This window comes from Sorex araneus, chromosome 3 (assembly GCF_027595985.1).
Source record: "Sorex araneus isolate mSorAra2 chromosome 3, mSorAra2.pri, whole genome shotgun sequence".
NCBI lineage: Eukaryota > Metazoa > Chordata > Mammalia > Eulipotyphla > Soricidae > Sorex > Sorex araneus.
Window position 1 is genome coordinate 160912053 of NC_073304.1, and position 25797 is coordinate 160937849.

The window sequence follows — 25797 nt, forward strand, 5'->3', positions numbered from 1 at the left end:
CACTGGATCATATGGAAGCTCTGCTCTTAGTCTTTTTTTTAATTAATTATTTTTTTTTTTGCTCTTAGTCTTTTGTCAGGTTGCCATCTTGTTTTTCATAGATGCTAAACCAAATGACATTCTCAACAGCAGTGAACGCAGCTTCCTTCCTCACTACACTGCCGCTGGCACAAATCTTCCAGTCTTTTTGATAAATGCCATTCTTACTGGTGTCACTCCTTTTTTCTTCCATATGACAATCAACATAAAATAAAATGCTGTAGCAAAGTAATATATTTCCAGATGAAGATCCACAGTTCCCAAAGGGTTCTTAAATTGTGAAAAGAATCAGATAACATACAGAGAGAGGGCCAGAGTGATAGTACAGTGGATAGAACACTTGCTTTGCATGGGACTGACATGAGCTTGATCCCAGGCGCCGTGTGTGCTCCCGTGAGTCTTGTCAGGAGTAAGCCCTGAGCACAGAGCCAGGAGTAAGCCACTGTGGCCCGCTCCCCAATTTTTTTTTAAATTCTTTTATTAATTTACCATGTGGAAAGTTACAAAGCGTTCAGGCTAAAGTCTCAGTTATACAATGCTCAAACACCCATCCCTTCACCAGTGCACATATTCCACCACCAAGAATCACGATATACCTCCCCCCTTCCCCCCACCTCCCCAGCCCCCCACCCCGCATGTGTAACTGGTAAATTTCACTTCACTTTCACTTTACTTTGATTACATTGAATATTTAAACAAAAAAATTCACTATTATTGATTTGGAGTTTCTCCCCCCTAAAGTCGATCTGCTGAAAAGAAAGCATTTGGTAATTTGTTTTCCATTGCTGAGAATGAAGAGATATGAGGTCAGGAGGCCGCACTAGCAGCAGCATAGTTTTGGATTTCTGTGTTTTAGTATTTTAGTAACTAAGTCCAGAGAAATGTCTGCCAGGAATAGCAACATTGTAAGCTTGTACCTCTCAGCTACTTTATATTCCACATATGAGTGTGATCTTTCTATGTCTGTCTCTTTCTTTCTGACTCATTTCACTCAGCATGATACTTTCCATGTTGATCCACTTATATGCAAATTTCATGACTTCATGTTTTCTGACAGCTACGTAGTATTCCATTGTGTAAATATACCAGAGTTTCTTTAGCCAATCATCTGTTTTCGGGCACTCTGGTTTTTTCCATATTGTGGCTATTGTAAACAGAGCGGCAATGAACATGGAAATGCAGATGTCATCTCTACTATACTTTTTTGCCTCTCCGGGATATATTCCCAGGAGTGGTATTGCTGGGTCAAATGCCGCTCCCCAAATTTTTTAAGTAGGTACAGACAGGGTAGATCATTTAAAAGGGTTGGCATGCACACTTTGCATACCAGAGGCGTCTGGGGTGTGGTTCCCAGCACCTCCTGATCCCTTGAGCTCTGGCTGGGAGCAGCCCCTGGACATTGCAGGATGTGCCTCCTCCCTACATACAAGGTTCTTTGGGGGAGTTTTAGTTTCCAGCTTTCTGGTTGGCGAGAGAAGCAAGCTCAGAGAGGGAAAACAAGGCTCAAGGTTACGGTTACGCCTAACCCAAGATCTCGAAGGTCAGGAACGTTGGAAACTTGAACTTGTGGCGTGTCAGGTGCTTGTTGGCTCTCCTGCCAGCGCCCCAAGGCTCGTCAGTAATTTGTCAACTTTGTCGCGGGCCGGGACTGCTCGGGCGTCCGGATGTCAGGCCTCCGCCCCGCCTCGCTGGCTGCGGGCCAATAGCCGCGGGCCGCCGAGCTCCAGGCCTGCCATTGGAGGAGGCGGGAAGAGCCGGCCTCCACCCCTCGGCCCCGAGCCAATAGCTGCGCGTCTTCGCCGCCTGCGCGGCCATTGGCGGAGGCGTGCAGGGGCGGGACCCGGCGCGGGGCGGGCGGGTGCGCGGTTGCTGCACACTCTGGCTGCTCTCCGCCCTTGAAGCCCCCGTTAGACACCCCGAGACCATGGCGGTGTCCGCGGCCCTCCTGCGCGGCGGCGCCGGTGGGCGCACTGCCCTGCTTCGGAGACTGATGCAGGTGAGGAGCGCTGGTACCAACCACCGCGGGACTCGGCGCCGCAGGGCGCCCCGCGCGTTCACCCACGGGGCGTGCCCCAGGCCCTGCGCGTCCGCCACGGTCGGCACGGTGCTTGGCCCGGGCGCGCTGCTGGGAGGCCCCGGACCTGTCTCGGGCAACCGCGGGGCCCCGGACTTCTCCCGGGGCCGCTAGGAGGCCCTGACCTCTCCCGGGACAGCTGGGAGGCCCTGGACCACTCCCGGGGCAGCTGGGAGGCCCTGGATCTGTCCCGGGACAGCTGGGTGGCCCCTGGACCTCTCCCGGGCAGCTGGGAGGCCCTGGATCTGTCCCGGGACAGCTGGGAGGCCCTGGATCTGTCCCGGGATAGCTGGGTGGCCCCTGGACCTCTCCCGGGCAGCTGGGAGGCCCTGGATCTGTCCCGGGATAGCTGGGTGACCCCTGGATCTGTCCCGGGATAGCTGGGGGGCTGGACCTCTCCCGGGACTGCTGGGAGGCCCTGGATCTGTCCCGGGACAGCTGGGAGGCCCTGGATCTGTCCCGGGATAGCTGGGTGGCCCCTGGATCTGTCCCGGGATAGCTGGGGGGCTGGACCTCTCCCGGGACTGCTGGGAGGCCCTGGATCTGTCCCGGGACAGCTGGGTGGCTCTGGATCTGTCCGGGAACAGTTGGGAGGCCCTAGATCTGTCCTGGGCAACCGCGAGGCCCCGGACCTCTCTCACGGGACACCTGGGAGGCTCCGGACTTGTTCCGGGGCAGCCCGGAGGCCCTGGGCTTACCCCCGGTCAGCTGCGAGGCCCCGGTTCTGCCCCTGGGCAGCCTCTCAGGAGCCTTTGCTCATCTCGTTTGTTTCCGCGGGTGAACTTTGGATTCGAGGCGCCTTGCAAAGACCGGATGCCCCCCTCCCTCACCCCGCTGGAGCGATTTGAACCATCCCCTACCCTCCCCCCCCCATACTTCGATGACACCTGAAAGATGCTTGATAGGGCCCAGCGCTCCCCTACCCGGCTCCCCGAGGCGAGTTTTCCCTTCTGGTAGCTGATTTGAGGGGTGGGTGGGGCACAGGAGCCTTTGAGGGGGAAAATGCATTTTCATATGTCAGAGTAAGGAAGCCTGCTGAGCCCACTCGGAGCTGGACAGAACCTGAGAAAGTGGGTGGGTGGGTGGGTGGAGGGGCCCACGGGGTAGGGGATGCAAGCCTGAGGCCCGCTTCAATCCCTGCCGCCACCTGGCCTTCACCCAGCGGCCAGGTGTGGCCTGAGCCGACGTTGTTCTTGGACCTTTTTACACCTGCTGGCCCCCAGACCGGCCTGCTGAGCCAGTGGGAACAGGGACAGCAAAGCAACCGGCGGTTCTCAGCTCCGCACAGCCTTGTAGCTCCTCAGCTGGAGCACTTGAAGGAGGCAAAAAAAAAAAAAAAAAGGGTCCGTGGAGAACTGGTCAGTGTGGTAGAGGTGGCTGGACTTTCCAGTCTGGTGAGGCTGATCAACTTGGCCTTCCACCAGTGTGGTACGAAGTCCAGTTATGTGGGGCTCCTTGGTATTCAGGGTTTTGTCTTGGAGGTCAGGGAGGCCTGAAGTGTGCAGAAAATTGTTGTCCAGGGGTGCTGGAAATGGTGGCAGAAGGAGCATCCTAGCAGGAAACAGGGTGTCTGTCTAGTAGGGAGTGATGACCTCCCAGAGCTAACTTTGGACGGTTGAGAAAATGGAAAGTGGGAGTAGGTTTAGGAAAGGTGGGGCTCCCCCACCCCACCATGGTCCCTCTGGGGCTCTCCAGGGCATGTGCTCCTGGGGTGTGAACCCCTGGGGCATATAAAGCTTGAGCCTCTGACCCTCCTGCCATCTGCCCTGTCCTAAGCCATGTCTCCTGTTTTTTTTCGGGGGGGAGGGGTTGTCTTTGGGGCTGTCCCTAGCTCTGGGATTGGCTGTGGGGAACAGCTTGAAGCCCTGGCTCTCCCTCGCCCCCGGTTCTCTATTTTTTTTTTTTTTTGGGTCACACCCAGCGATGCACAGGGGTTACTCCTGGCTCTGCTCTCAGGAATTACTCCTGGTGGTGCTCGGAGACCATATGGGATTCTGGGAATCGAACCCGGGTCAACTGTGTGCAAGGCAAACACCCTACCCGCTGTGCTATTGCTCCAGCCCCCTCCGTTGTTTGTGTGGAATGATTTAAAATGTAACTGCCCCAGCCTGGGTTTCACAGGGTTGGTCAGGTGAATTAGGTGAACTTGGTTTTTTTTAAAAAGGTGCAGGGGCCAGTCAGGGGATGAGGCCTTTGCCTTGCATAACTCCTGTCTGGGTCAGTCCCTCACACAGCACAGTATCCCAGGCGTCACCTGGAGTGACCCCTCAACCCTACCAGATGTGGCCTAGAAACCCAAAAATAAAATTAAAGTTTTATTTTTTTTTTAAACTTGGTTTTTGGACCACACCCGCTGGACTCAGGGCTGACTCCTGGCTCTGTGCTTAGGGAATCCCTCCTGGTGGGGCCCTGGGGGCCATACAGGGTGCCAGGGATTGAGCCTGGGTGGGCCATGTATGTACGAGAAAAAACCCCTTACCTGCTGTGACTCCCTCTCCTGCCCCCAAAATTAACATTTTAAAAAGACAGTATAGTGTTTCCTAGCGTCTAGCCTACAGCACTTTACAGTCAGGCACAGATGTTGCTGATGAGACGGTAAACTGCACACCAGTGTCTAGTGGCCGCTGGGTTTCGTGGACTCCAGAATCAGCTGTTACTGGACTCGCCGGTCACCCCACCATTTACTGTTAACTTGTCTGAAAGAATTTCAGAATTTGGTGCCATTGTCTGGCTGGAACGTGATCTCTCACCCATTCCGCTGCACTGTCCCCTTTGCCTTCAGTACACACAGGTCTGGAACAAAGCGTTCCTGGGAGCACCTCCCGCCACTCACTCTCCCACGGTCACCGGCAGCCAGCACTTGCCAGCATCTCCAGAGTGGCATGTGGACACCCAGAATATGCTGCTTGCGTGTGGGGGGGGAGGGCGGGGATCCCTCCCAGGGGACATGCTTTTCTTTAGGTCAGTAGGTCAGTATTGACCTTTTCTGTTTTCTTGCTTGGATCCAAAATTGTTGTTTCTTTAACTACTCAGACTTTTGAAAAAAGTGCCGGGCAGAGCCACCTTGTCTTGGCCGTCGCCCCAGTTCTCTGCATTGCTGAAGGCGGAACCTGTCGGTGCCCTGGCCCTAGCTCCTAATCTGCCGCAGCTGACGTCAGCTGGAGACCCCCATCCCCCCAGCCTTCCATCCAACTTCCGCCCGTGTGTGCTGGTGCCCTCTGGTCCATTCTGCTGGGTCGCCCTGAGCCCTGGCTGTGGTGACCCCACTGGCTGCTCTTGTCCCTGTGCCTGGTGCGTTGGTACCATTTGTGCTGGCTGCACCTCGTTGCTGGGTGCTCTCTGGGTGCTGGATTCTCTGTGGCCCCTCTGTCTGTCCTTGCTAGAAGGGTCTTTGCGTTTTTTGTTGAGCCACATGGCCCTGCTCCGTTTCCGGCCCTCTCGCTCCCTTTGATCCTGTGGGTTGTGGTCTTCGGTGCCGTGGCCTTGAGCCAGCAGGACACACAGGGCCCGGCTGGAGGCTGTTGACCGGCGTGCCTGGGGCTGAGACGGCTCTGCATGTGGGAGCCCTGGCCTGGCCCTGGACCCCAACAGAAAGTAGGACAGTGGGGGCACGGGGGGCTGACCTGCCATGGGGTCAGGGCTCTCGGGGGAAGACATGGGGAGAGGGTGCTGGTGGGGGCCTGGCTGCAGGTGGGGATTCAGCAGTCAGGGTGCTCGACCCACCAGGGGGGGCGAGAGAGGAGGTGCCAGGCCAAAGTGGGGAGGCAGCTGTGTGGGGAGGGTGGCCTCTGAGAGGTGGGGGGTCCTGGGACCTGAAGTAGCACTCTCCAGAGAGGCTGGAGAGTGGCCCAGGGCTTAGCGAAGGTGCGTGTGTGGCCAGTTCATCAGTCCCCGGCACTGCTGGGCCTGAGCAGCAGAGGCCTGACCGGACGAGACTGGCCGCCTGTGCACCCCGAGAGAGTGGGCAGTGGGCGTCGGCAGGACTCGGTGGTCCTTCCTGGCCTCTCATGCCTTTGGCGTGTGCTCTGGTTTGGGGGTTCCTGCAGTTGCCCCTCACTTCCTGGGAAAGGATGTGGCTTGTGCGTGCGGGGGAGACCACTTGCTGCCCTCATGGGACTGCTTCTGGGAAGCCCCACTTAGAAATAAAGTTACTGAGAGGTCCTTGGGGTGAAGACTTGCTTTGGGGGAGAAGCACCTCAGCCCGTAACAGTGTACTCAGCAATGAAAACCTGCAGTTTAGTAAGAGGGACAGGACTGAGAGTACAGTGGGCAGGGCACTTGCCTCGTGTGGCTGATACCTGGGTTCAATCCCCAGCACCCCATTTGGTACCCCAGGACTGCCTGATGAAGCCCAAACAATGTCCTCCCCACACCAAAAAAAAAAAAAAAAGCTTTTGTTTGTTTCTGCATTATGCTTAGCAGCACCTTGGGCTGCTCCAGACTTGGTGCTCAGGGGACTGGCTGGTCCCAGCCAGCTGCACTTTCCCCCTCCTAGAGTCTCACTGAGGCCTTGAGGAGTGACGCGTCAGTGTCAGCAAGTAGCTGTGAAGAGGCGGGAAAGACACGCTTTGCAAAGAGCTCCCCGAACCAGGCGCTTTTGTTTGTTTGGGGGCCGCACCCGGGTAGCTGTGCTCAGGGCTTACTCCTGGCCCCGTGCTCAGTGATCATTCCTGGCAGGACTCGGGACCATCTAAGGTGACAGGATCGAGCCCAGGTCTGCCGCGTGCAAGGCAAGTGACAGAGATGTCACTCTGGCCACATGGGTTACTTGATGGAGGGGCTCCCCAGTGGTTCTCACGGGCCTGGGAGCTGTCCCAGGGGTCAAAGTGGTTTAGAGCCAGAGCAGAGGGTGCGACGCTGGGGACTGCTGAGACTCACGGGTGCCATTCGGGGACCATACGTGGTGTCAGGGATTGATCTGGGATGGGCATGTGCAAGGCACGTGCCTTAGCTCCTACCTGTGCTATCTCCCCCACCCAGGAGTGGCCCTGTTGAGAGTGGCAAAGCCTCTAGACCCAGGCCAGGGGCTCCTCTGCCTGTTGGCGCTGTGCTTCCTTCTCCGGCAGCTCCCCGGTCTCTCCTGCTTCCACTCCGCTGTCTATATTTAGTGTGCACTACTTTGTCTTGGCCCACGGCCACCTGAGAGTCCTGCCCCTGGTTCCTGAGTGCTCTTTCCCGGCCTCCACCCCAGCCTGATGCTTCCTGGCCCGTCCAGCTGCCTCTCTGCACATCAGCAGTATTTTGCTCACTTCCCGGTATATTTACTCTCCCTGAAAGGTGTCCACGGTTTCATGTGCAAATATTTGTTCAGTGTCTCCTGCCACCACTGGACGGTAAGTAAATACTGCCCGTCTCTTCTTGGAACCCCGGACCACTGAAGGTTGCACCATCCTGGGCTTTCCCCCTGGCTGCCCGGGGCCTGGCTCGCTGCCTTCTGTGCAGATAAACGTGACAGGGTGCGTTCACGCCCCCCTCCCTGCTGTGGCCAGTGTGTGTGGGTTGTCCCAAGCCTGCCCTCCTCCCGGAGCTCTCGTGGGGTGGGTGCCGTGCCAGCTGATTGCCTCCCTCCCCCAGGGATGACTCAGAGGCCAGAGTTTGCTTTGCATGAGGGAGCCCCAGTGTGGTCCCTGGCACCATGGGGATACTTGAACACCAAGGTAGGAGTAGCCCCCAACATCATTGGACATGTCCCCCTGGTGAATAGACACCACCTCCTGTTTCTGTGGGTGAGGAGCTTTGAGGGAACTGGACTTGCTGGTGTAAGAGGCCCACCTTAAGCAGGATGTGCTAGGGGTCCTCCTGGGGGCTCACAGGGGCTGAGGTCCTGGGCTGGGGGGGGGGGCCCGGAGGCCCTGGCAGCTAAGGGGGAGTCTGGCTGTGCCTCCAGGGGGGGCATAAAGCCGAGTGGAGCTGTATGTGCCTTGTTTGGTGCTTGGGGCTGGAGGGTGTTGGGAAGCCAAGGCGAGTAGCGTGCTGCGGGGCAGGGCTGGGCCTTGTTGGTCGTGGAGCCTGGTGGTCTGTGCCTCAGGGATGCTTCCGTCTTTCTGCCCTGCAGGTCGGCCTGATGCTGTGGGCCTGCGCCCCTGGTATGTCGTTTCCACGTGTGGGGAAACTGCTGCTGGGTGTGGGCAGTGAAAACCCGGGTTTGGATGGTGAATAGAGGCGGCCACACTGGCCAGCTGGGGTCTCGGGGAGTGGCCATGGGCCCCCTGAGCACTGCTGGGAAGCCCCCAGCCCAGCCCGGTCTGTGGAAGTTGTGTCTTGGCTGTGGGGCTGTGGAAGCCCATTTGAGGCTGGACTGGAGAAGGGGGAGACTCAGGACTCAGCGTTGAGGTGGGGCAGCCTAAGGGACAGTGACAGTTGTGATTGGCCACTGGTCCCTGAGAGTGTGGAACAAAGCCCGGGGGTGGTCCAGCCTGGAGGGAGGAAGGGGAAGCCCAACCCCCTGTGAGGAGGGGCCCACGGCGCTTTCCCGCAGCCTCCCCTTGTTCTCACACTAGCCCACCAAGGGGGTGGACGCAAAACCGTGAACTGCATCTACCAACTCACTCGGGAGCAGTCCCTGGGGGACCCAGGCACTTGGCCCCACACACATTCCCTGGGCGCCAGGACCGTGCAGGCCTCGCTAGAGGTGGGGGTGGGTGGGCTCCCCCTCCCCTTCCTTGCACAGGTCGCCTTGCTCAGTGCCACAGTGCCGTGAGAAAGGGGGGTCCGTGAGGGAGGCCAGTTCCCAACCCCCGAGGACAGGAAAGCAGTGCGCTGCCCTCTGGGGTCCCCGTGGGAGCCCCTAACCCACGCTCCCCTCCTTTCTCTGAGTCGTGTCCTGGCGTCCACTTCTGCTGCCTCGAGTTCTTGCCGGGCACTCTGCGTTGTTGGCACAGGTTCTGCACCCTCATGCCCTTGCAGTAGGTGCCCACCGGTGTCCTGTTGCCTGGTCTCTGAGGGAACCGGCTTGGCCCAGGTCCATTATCTTCCTGGCCTGCAGCTCGGCCAGTGGGAAGAGGGGAGGCGCCTTGGAGAGTGAGGGCTGCCCCGCTGAGCGCCTCTGAGAAGCACCGCCCCGTTCCGGGTGCACTGGTGCCTGCACTGCTGATGCCAATATCACCCGGGCCAGGCCTGCAGCAGCAAATGCGTGCTGGGTGCGGAGGAGTAAAGCCAAGTCTTGCTGGACTGGCAGCTTCCATGGATCTGAACGAGAAGACAGAGCCTCTCAGGGTTGGTGTGAGCCGGCAAGGGAGACTCGATCGTACCCATTGTTGCATTGAAGATGAACCGAGCATTGTGGGGCATTTCAGTGGAACTCCAGATTTGAGCCACATCCTGTAACTTTCTCCCGAATCCTTCAGATGGCTTGAAGGGTGAGGGGTGAGTTTGGGTCACACCTAGTAGTGTCAGGAATCAAAGGTGATTTTGATAGGGTCTTTTTTTTTTTTGGTGGGGGAGCCACACCCAGTGATGCTCTGGCGTTACTCTTTTCTTTTTTTGAAGGGTGCTTTTTTTAAATTTGTTTTTTATTATTTTTTAAAAAATTTATTTTCATAAGGTTGTTCACATTAATTGATACATTCATTATTTTAACATCAGTCCCACCACCATTCAGCCTTCCTACCACCATTATTTCAAATTTTCCCACCACCATTCAAGCCTCCCTGCCAGGGGCAGATGCTAGATAATTTACTGTTGCTTATTATGAATATCATGAGAGGTCATGCAGCCGCTTTTGCAGCCGCGCGCGTCTGGATTCTAAAATTGTAAGTGGTTGGGGTCCAGAGACATCTCTGTAGGGAGCTATTCCATTCTGAGATTCATCTGGGAGTCTCTGGATCAGGGCCACTGAAGCACTGAGATGGTGCCCGGAGGCAGATCATGGGCATGACAGTGAGGACCCCAGGTGGGCGGGGGGATGGGAAGGGCCGACTTGGCTCCTCTGCCACCTTTCCGGGGTTACTCTTGGCTCTGCACTCAGGAGTTACTCCTAGCGATGCTTGGGGGACCACATGGGATGCCGGAGATTGAACTCAATCAACCCCGGGCAAGACTTGCACCCTCGGGGCTGGAGCGATAACACAGCATGTCGGGCGTTTGCCTTGCACGCGGCTGACCCGGGTTCGATCCCCAGCATCCCATATGGTCCCCCAAGCACTGCCAGGAGTGCAAAGCCAGGAGTAACTCCTGAGCATTGCTGGGTGTGACCCAAAAAGAAAAAAAAAAAAAGACTTGCACCCTCCCTGCTGTAGTGAGGGTGCTGGGACTCCACTGTGGACTGACTGTTGCTTGCCAAGGCAGTGTTACCATGGGGGTTATCTGTCCTGCTAGTAGGGCGATTTCAAAACAGTCACCCTGGTCTGCATCTTCAGTTTGTCCTTGCAGGTAATCTTTATTGCAGCTTTTTTTTTTTTTCTTTTTGAGTCACACCCGGCTATGCTACGCACAGGGGTTACTCCTGGCTTTGCACTCAGAAATTATTCCTGGCGGTGCTCAGGGGACCATATGGGATGCTGGGAATCGAACCCAGGTCAGCCGAGTGCAAGGCAAACGCCCTATCCGCTGTGCTATCGCTCCAGCCCCGCAGGTAATCTTTATTGGAAGAGAAATTCTCTGGGGGCCAAAGCAATAGATGAGCAGGTAGGGCATTTGCCTTGCATATACCAATCCAGGTTCCATCTCCAGCATCCCATATGTTCCCTTGAGCACTGCCAGGAGTAATTCCTGAGTGCAGAGCCAGGAGTAACCCCTGAGCATCGCCGGGTGTGACCCAAAAAGCCAAAAAAAAAATTTCTTTGGTTATTTAGGCCATATTTATAATGTTAGCTTGAAGTAAACTAAGAATTTAGTATCGACCCAGGAGAGAGTGGTTATGGTATAAGCCTGGCAGGCGCCTGACCTGGGTTCCATTGCCAGCACCAAGTGGTCCAAAGTGTCGGTGGGTTCGGCCCTGTGCTTTCATCCCCAGGACCCCTGGCACTCAGGGCCTGGCAGCATCACATCCTCAGACTCTTGCACGCACTGAACTGCTGGCCCAGGTGGCCGAGAATTGCCATCGGGAGCCTTGGACTCCTGAGTACCATGTGGGAGAATGCCCTGCCCAAAGTTTAATATCATAGCTTTCTGGGTGCTGGACTCGGGGTACAGCGGGAGGCACTTGCCTTGCGTGCGTCTGGCCTGGGATCAGTCTCCAGCACCGTACATGGTCCCTCGTCTCACCAGGACTGATCCCTGAGCACAACCAAGAGAATGTGACCCCAAAGAAAACAAAATTTTCTCTAACCTGTAAGGGTATTTTCTTACTTTGCAACTTAAATTTAAGGCAACAACTCAGAATCTTGGAGACGGGGAACTGAGGCCAGAGTGAGGGTGGTGGGCTAAGCGCTGCAATGCAGAGGGCCTGAGGCCCGGTGCTCAGGACACATGCGCCTCTGCTTCCAGAGAGGCTCTGAGCACCGTGTGGGTGCACGGGAGAATTTTCTGGGAACCAAACCCGGGACCCAGGAGGCATGTGCTCTGCCGCTGAGCTGCATCAGTCCTGAAACATACATCTCTTCACTTTTTGGTTTTCGGAGTTACACTGGCAATGTTCAAGGGTTACTTCCTGCCTCTGTACTCAGAAATTACTCCTGGTGGTTCACGGGGGACCATATGGGATGCTGGGTATTGAACCCGGGTCAGTATGTGCAAGGCAAACACCCTACCAGCTGCACTATCTCAGCTGAACTATCTGCTGGGATTCTAACGTGCGTTCGCTGTGAGCAAGGCAAACACCAGCTGTAACTATCTCTCCAGCTCCTCTTTTTTTTGTGGTGGGGAGTGGGGGCACACTCAGTGGTGCTCAGGGGTTACTTTACTCCTGGCTCTTCACACGGCATTCTGGGACTGAATCCGGGTTAGCCGTGTACGAGGCATGTGTCCTATCCACCGTACTCTCTCCAGCCCCAGAATATCCATTTCTACAGTTAATTAGAGCGTGAGCACCACTGGCTGTGGTCATGTCATGATGGGCTGAGCACTGAGCCAACTTCCTGGATGGGCAGGTATCAGGTGCAGCCCCCCCACTGCTTGGGAGACCCTCCCCACAAAGAAAATGGGGGACAGGGCTGCAGCCTGGTGATAATGCACCTGACTTGCACACATGAAGCTCTGGGTTCATCCCTGGCAACACCCCCAAAAGAAAGTTTATTACAGCACAGTAACTTGTTTGCTGTGGCTTTGATTTCTGTGCCAGAGCCGGCAGGGTTCAGGGCGTGTGGTGCCAGGGATGGAACGCCCATCTGCGCATGTGCTTTCAGCCTTCTTTCTAGCCCCATATGAAATATATGTTGTGGAAAACTTGGAAATGGAAGTATTAAGTAGCAGAAAAAAAATCATAACTCTCCCAGGAAGTATTAAGATGGTATCAACCAGGGGTTGGAGTGATAGCACAGCGGGTAGGGCGTTTGCCTTGCACACAGCCGACCCGGGTTCAATTCTCAGCATCCCATATGGTCCCTCAGCACTGCCAGGAGTAATTCCTGAGTGCAGAGCCAGGAGTAACCTCTGTGCATTGCCAGGTGTGACCCAAAAAGCAAAAAAAAAAAAAAAAAAAGTTATCAACCATTTTTTACATTCTAACAATATATATTTCTCTTATAGGAAATAAGACCTGTAGAGCGAAGTTATGTTTCAAAACCCACTTTGAATGTAAGTATAAATTGTGCTTTATACGTTGTGTTTATGTGAGGGTACTTTCGGGATTAGAAACAGCTAGTTGTGCACAGCCATCCGGGTTTGATCCCGGCCTCCCATATGGTCCCCTGAGCCCCGCTAGGTGTGCCCCCTGCCCCCCAAACAAAAAGAGTCTCTTCCTCGGCCTAATTCCTGCTTCTTTCCCAGGACCCAGTGCTAAAATGACCTGATCTCTAAATCAGCTTCTTTACTCTGCAGGGCGGGCTGGGGCCGGGCTGGGGACTGGACAGGAAGGAGTGCTAGGAGATTGCCGAGTGCTGAGTGGGCCTCAGGCTTCAGCAGGGCGTGTGGGGACTCCACAGGCCAGCCTTCCAGACCCCAGGGGAGTGCCGCTTCCCCCAGCGTGGCAGAATGGGAACAAGTGCAGTCCTCGCCACTCTAGGCCCTGTCCCTGACGCTGGGGTGTGGGGGGGCTGACTGCAGCTCTGCCGGGGCCCCTCCACACGAGCCAGGCCCAGTGAGGGCTTAGGAAGTTCCCATGAGTAAAAGTAATGACCATTTCTTAAATTTCAAATTGACTCCTCAGTTCAAAACTTCCGTTTCAAACCTTCCTCTAGAGAACCAGGAAAGATCTAGGTGTATTTTTCCTATAGTAGTCCTTCTTCACTCATTAAGCACCAAGTTTGAGTGGATTCATTTTCCATCCTAAGATTATTTTATCTTCGATGGATAAAGTTATTCATAGAAATCTTCCTTAGTCAATATAGACATGAGTTTTTATTGAATGAAAGATGATTTTGATTAAATTTTTCAACGTCATTGCCTTGACAGGAAGTGGTCATAGTAAGTGCCACCAGGACCCCCATTGGCTCCTTCCTAGGCAGCCTTGCCTCCATGCCGGCCACCAAGCTGGGCACTGTCGCGGTGAAGGCGGCCATTGAGAAGGCAGGTGAGTGGGGCAGTGGCTCAGCAGACCCGTGCTTCTCTGGGGCGACTTCGACCGACGCGCTGCATGGCATGTAGCTAATTGGTTAACCAGTGATTGTTATGATTATTATAGTGAATAAAAATGTCTTCTTGCTTTTTTTCCAAACAGGGATCCCAAAGGAGGAGGTTAAGGAGGCCTACATGGGGAACGTCATACAAGGAGGCGAAGGCCAGGCCCCCACCCGGCAAGTCGTGCTGGGAGCAGGTACACGGTCCGGCTTATCTACGCAGACTGCCGTGGGGCTGGAGGGGCACGGAGGGGCACTGGGACCCACCCCCAACCTGCAGGGTGTGGCTGAAAAAGGAGAAAAGTCAACATGGTAGCTGGAGGCACTTCCGCTTAGACTATGTCAAGGGTCTGGGCATGGCTCAGAGGCAAAGTGAGACCTTGGCACCGCCCACCTCCCCACAGTTAAAATTTTTTTCAGCCAATAAAGGCCCATAAATGATAAGTGCAGATCACTCCGCGTATCATTTATGGGCCTTTATTGGCTGAAAAAAATTTTTGAACACTAGTTTGATGAACTACTAATTTTTGGTTGTATCGGAAAAGTTAGTATATTTGTTTTTAAAGTCTGCCCAATTTCTGTTGGTTTTAGGTTTGCCCATTTCTACTCCCTGTACAACCATCAATAAAGTCTGTGCCTCGGGGATGAAGGCCATTATGATGGCCTCTCAGAACCTCATGTGCGGGCATCAGGTGAGTGACTGGCTCCTTTCCAGGGCTTAAAGTACCCAGCGCCCAAAGACCATCTTCAGAGTGAGATTTTCACAGTGCAGGCTCTGTTTTAGGCGCTCAGTGGTGCGTGCGTTTGCTGATCCCATTTGAGTCCCTGTTAAACGTTAACAAATGTTTAAAAGTTTGCAGTTGGGCTTGTCTTGCACTTGGCTGACTCAGGCTCAGACCCCAACACCCCATTCCGACCCCCAGATCACTCCGCCAGGAGTGGTCCAAAACAAGAAGAAAAGTTTGCAGCTGGGCTGAGCTCTGGCTGCGTGTGCGGGGCCTTATCTCCAGAGGAGCCCACAGAAGTTTGCAGCCAGGACATTTTAGGTTACAGACAACCTGTTTACCTCAAGTCTGACTGTATTTGCCAGAAAGAAAAAGGATTTCAGTGTAACGTGGGCGTCACATCACTGGCTCAGACTGGTGATGAGTATGTCCAGTTGTGCCAGCTTTCTGCTGTCTCTGCCTGAGACCAAGCACACTAGACCTGTTGGCAGATAGCTGAGACTCTGAGCTAAGTGCTGATCCACTCCAGGCTCTCTTTCTGCTTGTGATCTCCACAAGGTTACAGTGGTGACTGGCCTGGGTTTCATCCTTAGCATCACACACAGTTCCAGGGGTGCGCCCTGAGCACCACCAGCTATGTCCTCCACCCCCAAAAGCTACAGAACTGAAATGACGAGGGGACATAATGCATGTGGAAAATGCACAGAAAAATACCATAGAACTGTTTATGGCCAGTTCACAGCGCTGGGTAAGCTTCAGGCGTGCCTTTATATGACTCCTGCGCCTCTCCCAAAACACCTGTTCTGTTGCAGAGTCTTTTTTTTTTCCTTTTGTTTTATTTATTCCACTATTGAAATAACTTATACTGAGAACCTTTACTTTTCTAGAGTCTGATTATCTAGGTTCCTGTGGTGTAGTACCTTTGACTGAAGGGCCGTGAGAAAATACTGATTTTTCTTTTTTTGCCTTATAAAGTAAAAACAGATCCTGGAATGATACTAATGAAAACATCTATACACTAATGAAAACATCTATACACGGGGCACCAGCTACATTAGAAACAGTGTCAGAGCAATGTCATATTCTTAACAGAAGCATAACTGGGGAGCAGGTTGGAAATTGGAGATGTCGGTTGTTTGAGTCTAATGCTACATTTATCTTTTTACCCAGGAAAGAGCATTTCTATATTCACTGTGAACAAATGTTTCAAACGAAACCTGTTTGTAGCTCCTCCTGGGCTGACCCTGGCTTCTGTGTCACGCAGGATGTGATGGTGGCTGGGGGCATGGAGAGCATGTCCAACGTCCCGTATGTCATGAGCAGAGGAGCAACGCCATATGGAGGGGTCAAGCTGGAAGATTTGATCGTAAAAGATGGCCTCACCGATGTCTACAATAAAATCCATATGGTAACGAGGTTTCTAATGGAGAAACACCCTCTATTGTGCAATATTGCTGGATTTTCTTTACTATGTGTATTTTAGAAGTGACTGAAGGCTGTCACTGTCACTGTCATCCTGTTGCTCATCGATTTGTTCGAGCGGGCACCAGTAACATCTCTCATTGTGAGACTTATTGTTGCTGTTTTTGGCATATCCAGTATGCCATGGGTAGCTTGCCAGGCTCTCCGAGAGGGGCGGAGGAATCGAATTTGAGTTGGCCACGTGAAAGGCAAACACCCTACTGCTGTAAATGTTGAGCTTATTTATTGTCAGGGTCAGGAAGAACGCTGGTAGTCAACTCAAGTCCCATACATAGAAGTATTTATTACTAAACAACAACCCCTCTTGTTCAGTTTAGCTCAAAGAATCAGTAACCATTTAATTCTTTGCCTTTACTATGACAATTTTTTTTTCTTTTTTTGGGTCACACCTGGAGATGTAACAGGGGTTACGCCTGGCTTTGCATTCAGGAATTACTCCTGGCGGTGCTCAGGGGACCATATGGGATGCTGGGAATTGAACCCGGGTCGGCTGCGTGCAAGGCAGATGCCTGCCCTGCTGTGCTCTTGTTCCAGCCCCAATATGACAACTTTTGGACTAAGGCAAAATGAACTGTTCACCACAGTATTATGATACACATAATAATTTAAAAAATTTGGGGCTGGAGCAATACCACAGTGGGTAGGGCGTTTGCCTTGCACACGGCCGACCCGGGTTCTAATCCCAGCATCCCATATGGTCCCCTGAGCACCGCCAGGAGTAATTCCTGAGTGTAGAACCAGGAGTAACCCCTGTGCATCGCCGGGTGTGACCCAGAAAGCAAAAAAAAAAAAAAAAAAAAAAATTTACCCACCTTTTATCAGGGCAACTGTGCTGAGAACACTGCAAAGAAAATGAACATTGCACGAGATGAACAGGATGCATACGCCATTAACTCCTACACCAGAAGTAAAAAAGCATGGGAGGTGGGCAAATTTGCAGATGAAGTTACTCCTGTCACAATCACAACCAAAGGTAGAGGAATGATGGTCTTTGTTTCAATAGCTATACAGATTGTTACATTTTTTTGGGGGGGAGGAGGGCCACACCTGGTGATGCTCAGGGGACCGTATGGGATGCAGGTGATGGAACCCGGGTGAGCTGCATGCCCCATCTACTGTCCTCTCTCCTGGCCCACCTGCCTGCTTTACTATTATTTATTGAGTCACCGTGACATACAGAGTTCCAGAGCTATTTATAATCCAGGTTCAGTCATACAGTGTTCCAACACCATCCCTCCACAGGTGTACATTTCCCACCACCAATGACCCTGCCACCCCCACATCTGCCCTTTCCCCCTCAGCCTGGCTCTATGGCGGGCACCTCTCTTCTCTCCTCCTCCTCTTTGGCATTATGGTTTGCAAAGCAGATACTGAGGTTGTTCCTTTTGGCCTGCTGTACTCTTTTGGCAACCCCCACCCCCTGCCTGAACTTTTCACGTTTAAGTTTTAAACATGAAACATTAACCTAAATGCTGCTATCTTTAATTTGACGAATGCATTATGTATTAAGGCTAATATAGGGCCAGAGAGAATACAGCTGTATAGTGTCCAACCCAGGTTCAATCTCTGAGCACAGCCAGGTGAGGTGCCCAAACAGGAAAGATTCTAATATAAATGATATGCAGTAAACTAGCTTACCTGGAAAGGGATTTAAATATACTCCCCCACCCCCAAGAATGCGCCTCCATATTAAAGGGTCTGTGACAACGATTCTATAACTGGGTCAGGACACACTTTTCTTGGCTTCTCACTGCTGCTACCTCCATCTCAAGGGAAACCTCTCCATGAGGTTTTTCGTGGGACAGGGTGTCAGAGCTGGACATCTGAACAATATTCAAGTTAACAGATGAAGGCGGGTGGTTTTTTAAAAAATTTTATTTAAAAAGTGTGTGTGTGTGTGTGTGTGTGTGTGTGTTTAATCACTGTGAGATACAGTTACAAAGCTTTCCTGAGTTTCAGTCATACAACGATAGATCACCCAACCCTCCACCCGTGCACATCTTCCACCACCAAGGTCCCCAATATCCCCCTCCATCCGCCCCTTCCCCTGCCTCTATGGCAAATAGTCTCCCCCATACTATCTTGTATTGCTTGTTATGAATACCATAAACTGTTGTGTGACTGCGTGCTCCTAGAATTCTAAATGATTTTCTTACTGAATGATTATTAAACATTTTTTTTCTTTTAGGTAAACCAGATGTAGTAGTAAAAGAAGATGAAGAATATAAACGTGTTGACTTCAGCAAAGTTCCAAAGCTCAAGACAGTCTTCCAGAAAGAAAATGGTGAGTGTTTAAAGGGGACTGTATGCCGGGGCTGGAGAGAGAATACAGCAGGAAGCAAGGCTCCGGGCTTGCACACGCCTGACTGTGGTCTCCTGAGCAAGTGTAAACACCAATCCTTCCCCCAAGAGGACCAGGAATTCTCCGGATACTTTATTATATAATAAAGATAGACATATTATCAGACATCTCTGGAGAGACTCTGGAGAGACTGTAGAATACTGTTGAATTTTTTGGGCGACAACTGGCGATGTTCAGGGGACCATAGGGGATGCCAGGGACTGAACCTGGGTTAGCCATGTGCACGGCAAACACCCTCAGTACCAACAATTCTATGTCTCCGGCCTTGTTTTTGAAATCCTTTGAGAAAAGTATTTCATATGTTGATACTTGTGTGTACCGCCAAGCAACAGCCTGTGGAGTCTTCCTTAATATTTTTTAAAACTGACAAATTAGAAGTCAGCTTGAAAGGTACTTAAGGGCTGGAGAGAGTGACAGGGTTAAGATACTTGCCTTGCATGTGTGAGTCCCAGGGTTCATTCCAAGCCTCGAAAGACATTCTTTTGGGGGGAGGAGGACGGGGAGGCAGGGAGGTGTGTTAGAGAGGAAGAAGTGCCGGAAATTGAAACCAGTGTCATACCCCTGTGTACTATTTCGCCACCCGGCAAGGGCACTCTTAGGTCATTCAGATAGTTCAGGAGCAGTGTCTGATTTTGGCCTCCATACTCTGGCGCTCGCAGGTACAGTAACCGCTGCCAATGCCAGCACGCTCAATGACGGAGCCGCCGCCCTGGTCCTGATGACTGCAGATGCCGCCAAGAGGCTCAAGGTCAAACCACTCGCCAGAGTAGCAGGTAGGAAACAGGGCTGTTCCTAGTGACAGAAATGCACTGTCACTTGAGATGGAAGCTAAGTTGTTGATAAATATGTTGTGGCATACCCGTATCTCCTCAAATCCAGTTTTTAGTTTAGATCCACACTTGTAGGACTGTCACTCTGCAGAGTGTAACCGTGCCCTCTGCACGAACTGCAGAGACCAGCTCTCTAGGGCACTGAAGGAGCTTCCCAAATTCACGGGGTTTCTTCTCAGAAAAAATTTAGCGCCCTCCCATAGGGGGCGATGTAAGCTACTTAGAGGATTGATAGAAGGTGCGAGCAAATATATAGAGGTAAAGAAATTTACACCCACAAAGCAGTAAGGAACAACTCTTAAGACTCGGCTTGGGGGCTTACTGCTGGTGGGGCACCCAACCTGCTTGTATTAAGCTCTCCAGCCCGGTAGAAAATTGAATGACCTTTTTCTGATAAAGCATTTGCAGATGCTGCTGTAGACCCTATTGATTTTCCAATTGCTCCTGCATATGCTGTGCCTAAGGTAAGAAGGTCCAGTGTGGTTTGCTTATAGCTAAGGTAATGAGTTTTTAAATTTTCACTTTTACCCCGTGTCTCCTGAAACAGCAGTATAGATTATAGCCTAGCACAACACGTTGAGCACATGTAGGGAGCCATGCCAAAATCTGCCCCAATTTTTCCAAAAAAATTATTTTTTGTCTTTTTGGGTCACACCCAGCAATGCTCATGGGTTACTCTTGGCTCTGCACTAAGGAATTAACTCCTGGAAGTGTTTGGGGGAATTTTTCCAATTTTATAATACATTGTTTGATTGAGTACTTGCCTTGCACACAGCTGGGCTGGGTTCAATTCCCAGCATCCTATATGGCCCCCAGAGCATTACAGGATATGGCCCCAAGAAACAATGAAATCCGTCATTTGCTCTTATGATCTTGAGCTTATGTATCTAGCATGGTAACCACAAGAGAGAGGTAGCAAAGAAGAACAGGCATCGGTGAAGGGTGAGATTTGAGAATTCAAAGCAAATGTCCAGTATGAAAAGTAAACATCTCCATCCTCACAGGGAAGTAGCGGAGGTTTTCAGGTAAAACTAGAGAAACCCTACATACCACAAAATTGTTTGAACCCCTATGGAAGGCCCAGTAAGCTAAGAGCCAAATCACACAATTGCTGAGGTGAACATACCACATTGGAAAGCAAAGGTAATCAGTTTTGAAGGAATGAGTTTTCATGTTAATTTTACTACTACTCAAAAACACTTATTTTCTGGGGCTGGATTGATAGCACAGCAGGTAGGGTGTTTGCCTTGCACGTGGCCGACCCAGGTTCGATTCCCAGCATCCCTATGGTCCCCTGAGCACCACCAGGAGTAACCCCTGTGCATCGCCAGGTGTGACCCAAAAAGTTAAAAAAAAGAAAAACCAAAAAACTCCACAACAAAACACTTCTTTTCGTGTTGCCAAGGACCAAACCCAGCACCTTACACTTGCAGGATGAGCACCCCACCACCCAGCCCTCTGAAAGGGCATTTTGCAGAGCTAATACCACAACCACTGGGATTTTCACACCTTGGTAACCGAGCTATTAATCACACGTTAACTAGCAATAAAAACAGGTCTGAAACTCTGTGATCCCATGGCAACTTTTATTGTTTTGCTTTTTGGGTGATACCTGGCAATGCTCAGGGTTTACTCCTGCCTTTGCGCTCAGGAACTGCTCCTGGCAGTGCTTGGAAGACCTTATGGGATGCTGGGGATGGAATTCAGGTTGGCCACACGCAAGGCAAACATAGTACCTGCTGGACTGTTACTCTGCTGCGCCACCCCGAAACTTTTATAAACTACAGGGATCCAAGGAAAACCAACCCTTAGCTCTATCTCTTCCGTTTAGTGAGTACGTGTTCATTCTTCTGAGGGAGCCTACAGTCAAGTTGTCTCTCTCTGAAGTAGGAATATACAAGCCTAAATTAAATGCCAAAACTCCGTATTTAAATTTTACAAAGGAATACAAACTAGATTTAAGAAATCAATGTCTTATTTCATTTTTTTTTAAGGTTCTTAAAGATGCAGGATTAAAAAAAGAAGATATTGCAATGTGGGAAGTAAATGAAGCTTTCAGCGTGGTTGTATTAGCAAACATGAAAATGCTGGAGATTGATCCTCAAAAAGTGAATATCAATGGAGGAGCTGTTTCTTTGGGACATCCAATTGGGTAGGTAAAACAGTACAAAAACATCTAGCTTAATGCCTGCCTTTGTATTTTTGCCTTAAATTGCTTTACAGCAGACCTTATTTATTAGTGGAATACTCAGTTTTCCCACCCTCCTCTATTTCTGATGGTTCTATCTGCTTCTTGTTGAAGAAGGCAATTTATGATTAAGTTTGTGTTCAGGGTTTTAATTTTGGGGTCAAACCAGCCCCTTAATTCTTTTAAGCTGTAAGTGACTAATGAAGTTAAAAGCTAAACTGTGGCTTTAATTCTAGGATGTCGGGAGCCCGGATTGTTGTTCATATGGTTCATGCTCTGAAGAGCGGAGAGTATGGCCTTGCCAGTATCTGCAACGGAGGAGGAGGTGCTTCTGCCATCCTAATCCAGAAGCTGTAGACCAGGTGCTCTGGCCAGACAGCCCCGCTGCAATCTGCGTGTCTGACTGCCCTCAATCAGCTGATACTCAGAATACTTGGTACCGTTGTGTTTTTATTATTTTCTAACCATTTTTTTTTAAAAAAAAATCAAATCCCTAAACTTTTTGAAATTACAAATAAACTTTTCTTCTGCTTTAAATTTTTTTTTTGGTAGTCATTGTTTTGGGATCTGCCATATGCAAGGTACATGCTCTCTGGCCCTTTGTAGTCATTCTGCTAATAACTTTTAAATACCAAAGCACAATATTAGAGAATTGCTTAACAGTGTGGCTAGAAATCACACGGGAAAGACAGAAAATAAAGCTCTCTAAATATATTAAACCAATGGATGTGAACATTTCACAGTAAATATTTTCCAAAATGTATCACTTGAAACTGAAGTTGTATCAGGCAGCATGTGGAGATGAAACAGAAAAGATCTGAAACCAGAGTGTATTTTTCCCCCAAAAAATGAGGACTTAAAATTAATGAGACCTTGTAACTAAAAATCACAAAAATGCATAGATTGTTAGAACAATTAATGCCAATGATTTAGACAGTAAATTAAATGCCTAGAAACATATACCAACACTAAATTTTCCAAGAAATGAACAAACCTGTTTCCAGTTAAGGAGACTGCATAGTAATGATAAACCTTCCACCAAAGATCCGGCCCAGATCATTTCTGGACATGGGAAAATACTCAACCAAATGTTCTGTCGATTCCAGTTAGTATGAAAAGATTTTTCTACCACCAAGTGGGATTTCTTCCAATGATGTAAGTATGATGTGATATCCCATATTAACAAAATAAAGGATAAAAAAAAATTCAGTGAACTCAGGAAAAGCATTAGACAAAATTCAGCAGTAGTTCATGGTGAAAATATCTATTATGAAAGATTTTTTTTTAAAGATCCAGAACTAGGCTGCCCTAGTAGGCTGCCCCATCCTAATTTTTATTTTTTGCTTTTTGGGTTACACCCGCCAATGCACAGAGGTTACTCCTGGCTCATTCACTCAGGAATTACTCCTGGCGGTGCTCGGGGGACCACATGGGATGCTGGGAATCGAACCCGGGTCAGCTGTGTGCAAGGCAAATGCCCTACCCACTGTGCTATCACTCCAGCCCCATCCTAACTTTTATTCAACTTAGTGTCAGAAAACCTAATCAGACCCATTATGCAAGGAGAACAAAAGACAAAAGTTAGGGGAGGGCCAAATATCCTTTCTAAGGCCAGAGAACTGCTGTAACTGAGTACTAGAGTCATTATACAATCAACAACAAATTTTCTGCATTTTAATTCACTAATAACAAACTAAAAACAATCCCATTCAAAAATTCATCACGAAGAACCAAAAAATGCTGATGAATGTTTGATAGAGATTATATTGAATCTGTAGGTTGTTTTGGGTAACCCAGACATTTTCACCTTCTCCAGTTCATGAGCACAGAACAACATTCTCTTTCCATTTGCCTTCAGTTTCACCCACCAGTGTCTTGATTGTAAAACTTAAATAGATAAATGGTGGATAGAATGAGGCAAGATTGGTAAGAGTTCAAACTAAAAGATGTAAGATGAATAAACAGGATCTAACATATGACAACAGTTGATAACACATATCTAAAGTTAAAATTTGCCAATCGAATAAAACCAATATTGTCACAAAAATAAACAAAACCCCCTCACATGGTATCCTGACAGGTGTCATCTCAAAATTTATAGATTAGAGCAACATGATGCAACTTTGAAGTTCCTAAAGCTTCTGTCAATTATACCTCAATTCTTAAAAGGAATGATTCTTACACTTCAGACAGGGCACTTAGCTGGTTAGTACCAAACCAAGTAAAACTTACGGACAGTAGTCGAGACTAAACTATAAAATAGCTAGTCATGACAGGACACATGCAGTTCAATTCAGTAGAATATGAAACTATGAACCTTTACAAATAAAATCCTTGTGGTAAGCACCCGTACATTTATAAAATTTTTAACCTACCTACCAAAATGTTAATTAAGCAAAAGCATGTTCAGTCTAATAGATCTGATACACAAAGTGAAAGTACTCACTTTGTATATTTCCGACATACAAAGTGAAAGAAGGTTGAAAGTACTCAACCTTCCAAATTTTGATGTCTTAAATTGAAATCAGAAGTAAATTCAGTCTTAATTAAAAACTTACCTGGGGCCGGAGCGATAGCACAGCGGGTAGGGCGTTTGCCTTGCATGCGGCCGACCCGGGTTCGATCCCCGGCATCCCATATGGTCCCCCAAGCACCGCCAGGAGTAATTCCTGAGTGCAAAGCCAGGAGTAACCCCTGAACATCGCTGGGTGTGACCCAAAAAGCAAAAAAATAAAATAAAATAAAAAAAAAATAAAAACTTACCTGGTTTTAAGCCGACCTCCACTACCCAACCGCCACCACGCTCCAGGACACTTTCCGGTCGCACACTACCCATTTTTCATAATTACCACACCATATTTGATGGAGTTCAGACAGTAGGCAACAAATCAGAGTAATATATATATAGTTATATATATATAACACATATTATATATATAGTAGTATATATATAAGGCCAGAAAGTCTCTTGCCTAATAAAACCTGGCACTAACTAGAATAGCAGCAAGCTGGGGAAGGGGAGGAATTACAAAGGTACCCAGCCTTTGCTTGGGTACCATCAGTGCTAGGGACCCACCAGGGGTCAGCCACACCCAAGGCAACTAACTGCCTTAGCCCTGCGTTGCCTCTGGTTCAGCAGCAGCTAGTTCGCTCTCTTCTGGGAGGGGAGAGGAACTGGAACACATCCAGCTGTGTCAAGGCTTCCTCCTGGATCTAGCTCAGAGATCACTCCTGCGGGCTCTTGGAGGAACTGTATGGGGTGCCAGAACCGAGCGGTCAGCTGCAGGCAATGCCGTCCCCTTACCCCAACAGCTGGTTTTAAAAGTACATTGTTTTGGGGGCTGGAGCAATAACACATTGGGTAGGGTGTTTGCCTTGCACGCAGCCAAACCGGGTTCGATTCCCAGCATCCCATATGGTCCCCTGAGCACCGCTGGGGTGATTCCTGAGTGCAGAGCCAGGAGCAACCCCTGTGCATCTCCGGGTGTGACCCAAAAAGCAAAAAAGAAAAGTACATTGTTTCAAATATTGACCCAAATGCTTACATGTTGCTTTACTTAAATATTACATCAAGGGCCTAGAGACAAAGTACAGTGAGCTGGGAGCCTGCACTGCATGTAGCAGACCTGGTTTGATCCTGCAATCACATACGGCCTTCCCCGGCCCCCACCCCAGCACTGCAGAGTACGGCCAAAAACTGAAACAAAAATCAACACTGAAAAAGGGCACTATTGTTAAAATAGAGAAACTAGGAAATGGAAAGTTTCAAATTCGTTTACAAACTGTCTCAACTTGGGGGCCTGGAGATGGTTAAGGTGTGTGCCTGGCATGCACCCAACCCGGGCTCAATTCCCAGCACAATGCGGTCCCCAGCATTGCTGGCTAGAGCCACGGAGGCCCTAGGCGGTGGCTTGGTATCCCCTGAATGCACTGCACCTTTGGGCCCTTGCAATAAGCCCACTGCCCAGACCTCCCCAGACCTCCTGCCACCATTGACAAGGACGATCCCCCCCAAACTACAAAAGCCTAAAACCTATCAACATTTTATTTCAGAGCTGACATCAAATTTAGCCACATTTAAAGACTAAGACTTCTTTCCTTTTGGCTTTTTGGGTCATGCCCACAGTGCTCAGTCAGGGGTTACTCTTGGCTCTGTACCCAGTAACTATTCCTGGTGGTGCTTAGGGGACCACATGGGATACTGGGACCCAGGTCAACCTCCTGCAAGGCAAACACCCTACCCTCTATACTATTGCTCCGGCCCCAAGACTAAGATTTTAAAGTGTGTAAACACTAATTTAATGGCTTAGACTTGTTCATAGTAATCCCTTATGACTGTTGGTATTTTTCAAACATGTATCAATGTTTGATATAAATTGTAAAAGTATTACATTCATTACAACCCCATCATCTCACACAATTACCACCTCACTAACTCATTTA

General features: G+C 50.1%; 1 protein-coding gene across 1 annotated transcript; it reads left to right on the forward strand.

Moving 5' to 3' along the window:
- The first annotated feature begins 1879 nt into the window (after nt 1-1879).
- Nucleotides 1880-21891, forward strand: ACAT1 (acetyl-CoA acetyltransferase 1). Its single transcript, XM_055131528.1, has 12 exons — nt 1880-2035; nt 12740-12787; nt 13604-13721; nt 13869-13964; nt 14359-14459; nt 15757-15900; nt 16797-16947; nt 18163-18258; nt 18996-19109; nt 19566-19630; nt 21161-21318; nt 21591-21891. The coding sequence occupies exons 1-12, from the start codon at nt 1964-1966 to the stop codon at nt 21709-21711; spliced, it is 1284 nt and encodes a 427-aa protein (XP_054987503.1). The 5' UTR covers nt 1880-1963; the 3' UTR covers nt 21712-21891.
- Nucleotides 21892-25797: the final 3906 nt, after the last annotated feature.